Here is an 11,707-nt window from a genome sequence, read left to right on the forward strand (position 1 = left end):
CTAGCACAAAACCTCATGGCAGTGTCATACTTCATCACACCTTTTGATAACACATTGAATAGACACTATTACAAACATTATGAAAGAAAGACTAGCTGTGTTACAAGCGTGATCAGTTTGGATTTTTGTACTAAGAGTTTTGAAAATGTACACCTTACTTGTGAAAATAGTACCAAAGCGACTAAAAAAAAACTTATTGTACTGGTATATGTTTTGAGACATGAGGTAATTTATCGCAGTCTCTCGTGGCGCTTTGCAGAATCTTCTCTGGCCGTGCATGACCTGTGTTTGGAGGAGGCGTGGCTTTACAGACACTCTGAAGGGAGAGTGGGATCTAATGCTTTCAAAGCTATATTGCTATTGCTAGCCTCTACGAAATTGCCTACCCTCCCTTTAAACTAATAAAGTTCAAACTTTTTTCTAGAGTGAGTGTTGCACCTTTTCTTCAATTGGGATGAACTTTTGATTTTTGGTTGTCAGTTGGTTGACCATCTCTTATTAAACTTTTTTCGTATATACTGCCCATAACTACCTTCAAATTCAAACTACCTGATAACTAGGCTTGACTTTGCTTTTCTAGTTAAAAATTGGCTACATGAATTCAGTTAATTCTGCATCATGTCTACATCCGGTTTGCTACCCCTATTTAAATTCACTTCAAATACAGAAATGGATTTAATATAAAGAGCATTCTCAATTCAATTCAATTCTCAAGCACAAGTGGGAGGGATCTACCTGTAGGGGAGTGGTTAGGGGAGTGGTTAGCTGACGAGGCTGCGCTGTCGTCTTCTGGTTCTGACAGTGTTACGGTGGGAAGACCCTGCTGACCAAAACTGAGCACGCTCTCTCTCTCGAACATGCCCCCTTGTGGAGACACTCTCACTGGCTGGGTCGTAGCAGAGTGGGATTCTGTTGTCACGGTGATCTTTACAGGACTGGCACTCTGTGGCGTTTCCATCCTACGGTATGATCGGAAATCTGCCATCTCTTCGTCCGAAGGATCCTCCACGTATGGAAACGCATGCTGCCCGCCGGCCGATCCCTGACTGTTCTTCACCTTAGTTTCTTCAGATCCAAGAGGGCTCTTCTCCAAATAGTGACCCAGCTCGAAGGGCTCATGGCTGGATTCCTTACTTTCCTTTTCATGAATCTTAGACTTGAAGTCCTGGATGTCATCTTCGTCTTCGTCATCATCATCTTCGTCATCTCCATAGCCAGACATTGGAGGCTGCTGCTTGTTTTTGGCATTGCCCACACTACCAAAATCACAGAGATCATCCCCCATGTCCATGTAGCTGTAATGGTCAGTCTTGTGTGAGCCCTGCAGGGTTGTCTGATGGTCTGAGGGGTCACCTGGGGTCATGCCGATTCCAGAGTCGGTTCCGGTGGGAGCAGGTGGAGAACGGTTGCCCTCAGAGGAGAAGAGAGAGGCACCATCATTAAAAGGATTGGAGGAGGACTTTGAGGACAGAAGAGAGGTGTACAGATCACCCTCTCCTGGCGATGACTTCATAAACATGTCAGACAGAGAGTCATCTAGAGAAAGAGAGAGACAACAAATGTTATTAGTAATGGAAATCCATATCTGTCTGGATTGAAATTATTTTTCAATTATGTTTGTTTCCATTATTGGTTCAAGAATGAGTGCATTTTTCTGCTGATGCACACAAAACACTATATTAATATACTAATGCCCGGTTTAACAGACAAGGCTTAAGCCTAGTCACAGACTAAAATGCATGTTTGAGCTGTTTTAACTTATCTTAAATATCTTAAAATATGTCAGTGCTATTGTTTTGTCTCAAGATGCACAACAATTATGTTTTTTTTTTTCTAAGGCACGTTTAAAAAAGCTACTTGAACGTCCTAATTGAACTAAGGCCTAAGCCTAGCTTAATCTAAGCTCTGTCTGTGAAACCGGGCCTAAGTGTTTGGAGACTTAAATCAGTGCAACTGTAGGATGTTTGTTCATATGATAATATACATTCAAAGATACAAATTCAGAACAGATTTTTGTTGTAGTAAACACATATTCAGACCCAAAATATTTTCCAGGGAAAAAATAATTTGACCAATGACCATGCTTTAGTTCTTTTCAAAATACAGCAGTAAATGATAATCAATATATATAATCAACTTGCCAGAAAAAAAAAGTGGTTTCAAGATAATATTATATGTCAAGTTTTAAGATAATGGTTACGGACAATGATGGAGAGACTCAAGAAGAGACAACATGTAGAATACAACAGTACTTTTCTGAATGGTTAGTTGATGAATTTATGTTGCTGATGTGGAGTTAACTATCTTCAAGTCTTTAATTAGCATATTCTGTCATGATAATCTATAAAATCACTTGTGTGGGAACTGTTGTAAGATGCCTACAGAGTGACATGCTATTGCATTTGTGTTTCGTACTGTATTGCATGTGAAAAGACAGATGAAACAGCTTGAGCAGACTCACAAATGTGCTCGACTACAACAACTCTTCGTCTTCTCAACATGGACTGCGTGTTCCCGGGGGCGGGGTTTATGTAAATTTTAGGGTTAGTGATGTCACTAACCCGGGAGGAATGTCATGTAGTCCCTGCCAGCCGTTTGTTGCAGTCCTTAAAAAATGATTTCTTTAAAAGCAAATATCTTCCTTTGCTTTGAACTGAGCGTTGAAACTTTGCAGACGTTGTTTATGCTCAAACAGCAACATTACACACTAACTAAAGTTAGAAAAGTGAAATCAATCAACCACCCCTTTAAAGCACATAGACGCACATAAAGCCCCTCAGTTTTGCCTATACAGACACAGTAGACTCAGCCATGTTCAGGGGTTAGAGGTCAGATTTACTACATTTAGATATGTAGATACTCATTGAGTTTTAGAGAATTTGTGCATCTGCACTCAAAAATAGAAAAAAAAATAAGAAAAAGACAATAGACCAAGACACAGCCCAACACAAAGATATTAGGCAAAGGAGAGAGCTGAAAAAGAATCTATGCAGAGAATCAACATGAAAGTCGATTCTTTTTCCTGTAAATCCGATTCCCACTGGACTGAGAGAAAGAGCAGACAGGAAGTTTGAACATGTAGTGACATTCAGACTGGTGAACCCCACACAACCCTCTGAGACACAGCTGTAAACATCTGCTCTCTCTGTGAAATCAGCCGACTCTTAAGAGGATTAATGAAAATTGACGATGAACCCTGTGACTGTTAAATCTACAATAACAAGTACACACTTCTATTACATGCTCATCACCCTGCGCTACAGTAGGAAATAACATCATAATGGACCCAAGGCAGACCACAGTTTGAAGAAGGTAATGATGCGATTTCAAAACCTAGCAAGAGCTCTAAAATTACTAAAACTGAAATAAAAATAAATTAAAGCTAAATAGAAATTTTACAGTATGTGTCAGAATACACATCTCAACATACATTTATTTTCAATATTTCTCTTGCTTCATCTGCTAATTTTTATTTATGTATTTTTTTTACACTGAATCTGTCCTCAAGGCTTTACAGAATTGCCTTCTCCATTTTTGTTTGTGTATTAAATGTGTTAATATCAGACACATTGACAATGTGAGTGTCTTGCCAACACATGACAGCAGAAAAACAGAATGAGATAAAAGGAGGACCTGCTCTCTCTTTTAAGAGAATGCAAAAATGATTGCCTGTATTTCAGCACCTTTGATTTCATTTTAGCCACAGATATTTGAAACATTCTTCAATACAGAGTTATAAGCAACAGACCAAAACAATCTTTCGAAGTGACAAAGACCAATTTAGTTTTATGGGTGTGGCTGAATTCAGCCAGTGATTCATGCTGTATCCCAATTTGCCTACTTATACTACACCCTAAAAGTATGTATACTCTTTTTGTGAAAAAAAAAATCCATACTTTTAAGTGTGTAGCAGAAAAGTAGAAAAGCTTTGGGACAAACTATCATTTCATAAAATTGCGCCTTTAATGGGAGCTCTGTCATATTTACATGCATCCTGTCACCGTAAACTAGCCTGTCAATCATTTTCTCACAATTAACATGATCCACTTTTCATTTAATTTCCTACTGTATTGGAGAGAAAATAAGTAGCACGATGATCTGCCAGTCGTGGGTCTTTCATGCAGGGATCTATCCTCATATTTTTGCATAATGATGCATTTAAAAGTTAATGGCCAAACGGATCTTTATAAAAGTTCACATTGTTGTTCCAGATGAAATATTACACAGATAACATGAAATAAATATTTTTTATCAGGTTAAATGTTTGAGTATTAGTCACTCACCCCTTTATCTAAACCTCTCTACTTAACCGTCAGTCGCCCACATTCACCATTTTAATAGTTCTTTAACACTTTTTATTCATGTTTGTAGTTTTGAACTGAATCCTCCTCCAAAGCGCAATGGGTTGTGAACAATATTAGCCGTTAGTGTGTAAGGATCCACACTTCAAAAATAGTAGACCATCCGGGGACTTTTGGCATACTCTTTTCAACATACTATGCTTTGGGACTTATTCTAATCTCACATACTATTTAGAATGGATACTATACACATTGGGAAGCAGGGTCAATTATGTCATTAGCAGCGCTTGCTGGGAGTAGGCCACTGCTGAGCTTTTTTGGCAGGGCTCGCATTTCCATGGTAACAGCGACTTCTCTGATTGGTGGAGGATCATGGGTAGTTTAGTTACTAGCAATGAAAGGGACAGTTTACTTAAAAAAAAAAAGAAATCTGTAATCATTTACTCAACCTCAAGTCATTCCAAACCTGTATGACTTTCTTTCTTCTGGAATAGAAGATATTGTAAAAAAAAAAAAAAAAAAAAAAAATTTGTCTCAGTGTAGTTGTCAATACAGAGAAAGTAATCTTCTGGACTGAATAAAGTGCAGGCTTGGATTTTGGAATGACATGAAGCTGAGTAAACAACAGAATTAACATGAACAATTAACATGGCACAGCTCCAGAATACTTAGTTGAGTTTATTAAGCCTTTAATTCAAAAGTAATGCATAGATCCTCAAATAAGCTCCTGTTAACTATTCCCCGAGTGCGTCTTAAATTGAAGGGTGATCGTGCTTTCGCTGTCACTGGTCCAAGATTATGGAATAAACTGCCCTTCGTTGTTAGATCTTCCCCAACTTTAAATATCTTTAAGTACCACCTGTTCTCTCTCACATTTTACTTTATTATTTTAATAGGTGTTGTATTGGTTGTTGTTCTGTTGTCATTTTTTGTTGTATTTACTTTTTTTTTTTGTCTTTTGTTTTATATTATTTGCATTGTACAGCAGTTTGGAGTTACTGTGTAGCCTGGAAGGTGCTTTATAAATAAATAAATACAAAAAATTTAATTCATTAAAAATGAAGCTGAAATCACATTGACTTTTGTGCCACCATTTACCAACCTCAAAATTCTAGGTAGGTCTGTCTTGAAAGGTTTATACAATCAATTTCTCGATGGAGAAATGGTGTCGCGCTCTATTCGAGTGGTCCTTGTATGCTGACTGCTTTTGGCTGAAAGTGACAGAAGGAATGCTCTTTTCACATTCACCCTGCACTGTTTGTTCATCTCGCTCGGTCTCTCTCTCATGCCCGAGTGACTCTGTGAATGCAGACAGACAGTACACTCCAGCATTCCTCCTCGTTTAGGCCTTTTCCCTCAGCATATTAGACAGGCAGACAGAGAGAGAGAGAGAGAGAGACTACAAGGGGGAGAGAGACCGTCAGAAGTGGATTACGCTGGACATATTGACATGTGTGAGTGATGTTACTGATGGTACAATCAGAGTTATGGGATTTATGTTGTGTTGAGCAGCTCACCATGTGGGCAGATCTTTTTCCAGCTTTTTTAAAGAGCTGTAAGCTCACTGACTTGGCTACTGTAAAAAGACTGAGCTATGTCTCGCTCTCACTCAGCCTATAAATAGACCTCCCTCTGTTTGTTTAAAAAGGGAGAATGCTAAAGACAGAGCCAACTACAGCCCAAACCAACATGAAAGACAGGAAGAGAAAGAGAGAGAGCGAGCGAGAGAGAGGGAGGGAAGAAACAAGAACCTCACCATAGCCAGAGTGTGAAAGAGGGAAAGAGAGAGAAAGAGTCTTTGTGTGAGTGCATTTGAATGCCTTCAAGAGAATATGCGTAATTGGGCTTGCGTCCATGAGAGGAGGAAAGACTTTGTCTGCATTTTCCCAGGTTCTCTTTCCCAGGTTCTCTTAAAGTCATTAACAAACATTAGTTAATACACAGTAATGTTAATCAAATGTTTGTTCATAGTTATCTGGTCTTAATGAAGTTCTCAAAACGTTAGCATGAAAACGTTATTTGTACATCGTTCATTGTCAAACGTTTTTTAAACATTACTTTTTCATTTTTGGTTTCAAACAAGAAATAACATGGGACATTTTGAACGTTCTGAGGACATAATGTTTCCATAACTTAACAGGAACAATCTCAAAATGTTCTTTGAACATATTTTTGTCAGCTGGGTAAGGGTTTGTGTATGCGCGAGTGTGTGTTAAAGCTAACCATGCAGTGCATGGGGGAAGCTGAGGGATTTCAGGCCCCAGCTCATGAATATTTGAGCATGTGAGAGAAACTGTGTACGCATAGGCGTGTGTGTGTATGTGCATGCCCAGTTTCCCCCAGAGGTGTAAAGTCCAGGTTCAGAAAGTAAAAGTCCTCCTCAGTATTTTGTTCCAATCACCTGGAAATCACCAATCACAGCTAATTAGCACAGTTTTTCAGCCAGGAGATAGAAATAATTAGTGAAATCAGCTGGCTGAGTTCAACCATATGGCAGGACTTTTACTTTCTGACCCCTGGACCTCTGGTTCCCCATAGCTAATAATAGCACTCTGAGCCATAATGGCGGCTCAATCAAACTCTTAATGGACCGAAGAGCACCTGCAGAAGCAGAAACTGACAATTAGCAACAAGAAAAAGCAGTGAAAAGCTTTGATGGCTTTCTATGAAAGTTTGAAAGCATGTGTGAGAGTGTATTTCACTGTATGTACTTTACTGCTATGTGCGTGATAGGCTTCGCTCTGAGAGGGTTTCTATAGATACGTTGCTACTTTATCTGTCACATTGATCCAGAGAAACACTAAAAGCACATTTAACACTGCAGCATGAGGCACAATTAAAGTACCACTATGAGTGCTTGGATGCCTGCCTCCGAACCTGCAATCATGTACACTTCCTTCTTGATATGGTAGTTCTGTGTTTTATTGTTGTCCAGTATTAAATCCACATCATTGTCTGAGGTTTAGGACGCCAGACCACCTTATCTTAATACACTCACTGTCATTATTTGTTACAGTCAGTGAGGGTTTAATTTTACCAGCTCAGAAATACGCAGAAAAAGAGAAAAAACTCCAGCTTTACAATGCAGGATAATACTTTCTCATTAAATGTTGTTCATAGCATCAAAACAGCTACATAGGTTGAAACAACATGTTTAACCCAATAACGCAACCTTTGCTAAACATGTGTCCATAAATGTTGACATCCTGAACAAATCTGTAGCCAGAACTAAACTTTCTTCCATTTCTCTTTGGCATATTCAATCATGGCAAACTCTAATATAGCCTACTCAATATATAAATCTCTAATATAGTTAAGGTAGGGATGTGCCCGAAGCCGAATACTATACTTGGTATTAATTTTACTAATACCTAAAAGGACATGGTGATGGGAAAAAAATATGAAATGGGAGGAAAATATATATATATTTCAATGCGTTCTCTCACAATTATATAGTTGGGTAATTATATATTGTATATAATTTGCGGGCAACGTGGAGCCGCTATCAAAATGCGGGTTCGCTTTTTACTTTCACTTTCCAATTTGCAATCACGCATACTCTGTGTATAGGGAGTGGCGGTACTGAGCGCACATTTTACAAGACATTTGTCAATGACGCTCAGGATCTGTTGCGCACCAAATCATCCGACATCGTCCTGTCAGTCATCTCTCCTTACTCTCTTCATGTGATAAGTGAAATCTGTACTGTAATGTAACATCATCATTTTCCATGCCTTTCCGAATTCGGATTTAGGCTTCAGACACATCCCTATTGCACTTTATGCATTAGCACTGGCCAATATGGTGGTCATGTTAAGACTTTTATGCAGCAACCTTTTATTACTAATGCCTTTGAAGAAATGTGCAGTGCAAAGTAATCTATTCAGCAAGCAAAACTGACATATAACAGGGGTTTATCAAGACAAAATGAGTAGGGTAGAGTGGGGGGTGGAATTCTGTCATCCTTTACTCACCCTCAAGTTGTTCCAAACCTGTATGAATTTCTTTGTTCTGCTGAACACAAAGGAAGATATTTTGAAGACTATGGGTAGCCAAACAGTTGATGGACCCCATTGACCTCCATAGTATGGAAACAAAATACTATGGAAGTCAATGGGGTCCATTAACTGTTTGGTTTCTAAAATATCTTCTTTTGTGTTCAACAGGAAAAAAAAGAAATTCATACAGGTTTTGAACAACTTAAGAGTGAGTAAAGGATGACAGAATTTTCATTTTTGGTTGAACTATCCCTTTAAGGACTGTGTCATTTTTTTTCTGTGAAACAAAAGATTAGTTATCATAGGGTTCAGTGACAATGACATAAATTATAAACCAAGTATGAAAAATGTCCAGAGTTTTCATGTTATTTGATTTTTAACAAGGGTGGGGTAAAATGACCCACACTCTGCCAAAGCAATTTGCTTTATACATTTACGGCTAAATCAAAGTACAAGCAGTTCTAGCTTAATATAAAAAAGACAAGCCAAAATAACAACAAAATATGAATATTAATGAACCATGCTGAAAATCATTATAAGAGCCTATTTTAAAAAATATAGTTAGCTGATGCTAACTGGCTCGCTAACTAGCTAGCTGATGCTAACTTGAGGTATTTTTGGCTGGTCATGTGATCTCAGCATGCTGCCCCATGAGGTGGTTCCATGCAAAATAGATTAGGCTACTGATGTAACTGGAGCCGTCATTTGAGTGCATATCATGTTCAAGTAGTCTACTACTCATTTCTTTCTCTGTAAGACTTTTTAATGGAAAGAAAATACTAAGTGCACTTTAAGGCCAGACTCAACAAACCAGACATAATGTAACTGACCAGAATACAGAATAAAATACTAATATTAAATTGAATGCAAATGTGTTTTTCAAAAGTTTGATGCACAAGGTTGAATCAGCAGGTATGACAACACACTCTCATGGCAATTCGATGCTAACTATTATATCTTTAGGTTAATTAGTATGAATTCTTACGATCTTCAAGCTTACGTTTCTTGTAATAATTCATAAGAAATCACCAGCTTGTAAATGAGTCGCATTCGGGTTGGGTCAGACTGTGTTGTCAATACAGTATGAACTGTCATATTGAAATAAGTTTTCATAGTCCTGCTGTGCTCGAGGTCTATTAGAGGGGTGGACAAAGCCCAATTATTGAGCCATAGGCTACCCTGCGATTTAGACAGGCTGAGGAGAAAAAGGGCAGTGAGACAGGATGAGAACAAAGACAAAGAAATGATGATTACATTATTGTGGCTTTATGAACACGCATCATCCTCATTCTGAGAGTTCTTTCATCATCATTGCGCAATTCTAAAAAGCATTAGAGAGCAGCATAAGAATGTTTTTGTTTGTTTTATTGTGTGTGTCATTTGTTTGATCATGTTGTTTGAACTACCACAGTTGCCTAGAGCACACACAGCGAGTCTGTGTACGCAGAGACATCCAGGCGCTGTCACACCCATGGCCTGGTCTGTCTCTGTCTCTATCTTCATCTCCAATTCATCATCATCGTCGTCGTCTTCATCTGCTTCTTCTTTTCTTTTATACCCGGCACTACAAAATGCGGGTGTCGCCGCTAAACCACACAAAGCGAAATTATACAAAGCCCAAATTTACCTGTAGATGCAGTTTCCATGGCAACGCCGCTTCCTTCAAAGGGATGGAATTGTTGCTTGGGCGCGAGCAAATCGTCCCGCATCTCGTCGAAGCGGGGCCCTGCGCTCCCAAACATCCCGTTCTTCTCCTCCTCCTCCTCGAACCATTTCCCATCCAAACCCGGCCCCTCGCTCGAATTGGCGGACATGCTTGCAAGTTATCTCACGCAGAGAGTTTGTTCCGAAGCGAGAACGATTCTGTGAGATCGCAGAAGGGATTGAAAGATGTGACGCTTAATATGGCCGATCCTGACCGATGCTTCCCGTCTCGCAGCAGCGGAGCCAGTGGGCTTGATGTGTTTGGTTCAGTGTCTCGGAGCTGACGTCACTGTATCTGTGCGGCTCGCGGTTGGCACGGATTTAGGACGGAGAACGAAAGCGACATTCCGGTTAGAGGACAGTCCGTGTGCGCGCGCCTCCACACCAAGGGCGTGGTTCATGCTACACATAAGACGCACGCAACATTTAAGCTTTTTAAATGGACGTCAACGCAATGACAAAGAATTCATTCAGCTGTTCATAAAATGATTAATAAACATGACATTTTTTCCTGGTTATTGTTGCTGAAATGAGTTTTCCTCAAAAAATGTGTCCTTAATTATGTTGATTAGCCATTAGCTAATTTCTTTCTTTATTTGTTTTATTTTGCATTGAACGGACAAAATTGGTTGATTTTGAATGAATTCTAGGAAGATATCCTAAAGAACAAATGTATTTTATATGGAAAAAATGGTCCCCTTTTATTTATTTTCTTCGGAATTGTAATGATTAGTTTACCTTTTATATAATATGCTAGGCTACTCGAGTGACGAGGTGACGAGTCTTACGCATAGATATGGCTCTGAGGATTTGGGGTGGGAGAGATGAGAGATTTTTTTTGGGGGGGGGGGGGGGGGGGTAAAGACTGTAGATTGGTATTAGGATGCTATTTATTTTCCTTCTTTACTATAGGGATTTTGTTTTTGCATAGCTAATTTGTAAATTGTAATTACAAAGGATTTAATTTTGTGAAATTCCAAATACAATTTGAAACACGGATTAATTCATCACCATACCACAAGAAGCGTCGCTTTTAAACCTCGTTCCAAAAATGGCTCTGCAACGCTTTCTCATTTGATGTAAGTTACTGCTAGTTTTACTGTCAGAGTTGGCTAAAACAGAGTATTCCACAGTGTGCCGGTTGTACAGGGTTATACCGTGTGAATGAACGGGTGGATGACCCGGTGTTTTAGCACCGTCTGCTGGAGGACAGCAACATATTCCAGCAGGGCTTCCTTAGCACCGGCGAGCCACTCTTCCTTAGCAACGGCCTGATGTAAACATTGCAGTGACCAACATAAAAAGAAAAATCACTACAAGTGCGGCTCAATACTGGAGAGTTGATATGTCCTCACTGTTGAAAGGTATGTTTACAATTGACCGGCATCATGCAGCTGTTAAACTTTATGGTGGAAAGAAGGTTAACCGATCTGTTGGATTTGTAGTTCTAAATCATGGAGTGTGAAGGAATTTGACTTGGTCATTTCATCTGCCGGTGTGTCTGTCTGAACTAACTTAGTATACAGCCGGACATACGCAAACAGGTGAGGATTTTCTAGTATGAATATGCATTTATACCATTAGTAAAAATTAATAAATAAATAAGACTGTCTATTTTTGTGTGAGATATTGTGCGAGCATTTTTATTTTCGTATTTAATTAAAAGGTTTTTGCAGCATCGTAGGCGTTTGAAACTGTATCAAC

At 39.0% G+C, this 11,707-nt stretch overlaps 1 protein-coding gene across 2 annotated transcripts in view; it reads right to left on the reverse strand.

Moving 5' to 3' along the window:
* rtn1a (reticulon 1a) overlaps positions 1–10,386 on the reverse strand; it is a 29,827-nt gene extending 19,441 nt beyond the window's left edge. For both annotated transcript variants that reach the window (XM_084392094.1, XM_084392093.1), the window contains exons 1-2: positions 9,927–10,386; positions 736–1,536 (exon numbers count right to left, since the gene is read on the reverse strand). In XM_084392094.1, coding sequence (XP_084248220.1) covers positions 736–1,536; positions 9,927–10,113 — 988 coding nt within the window. In that variant the 5' untranslated portion in view covers positions 10,114–10,386. The remainder of the gene's footprint in view (positions 1–735; positions 1,537–9,926) is intronic.
* Positions 10,387–11,707: the final 1,321 nt, after the last annotated feature.

This window comes from Rutilus rutilus, assembly GCF_951802725.1.
Source record: "Rutilus rutilus genome assembly, chromosome: 20".
NCBI lineage: Eukaryota > Metazoa > Chordata > Actinopteri > Cypriniformes > Leuciscidae > Rutilus > Rutilus rutilus.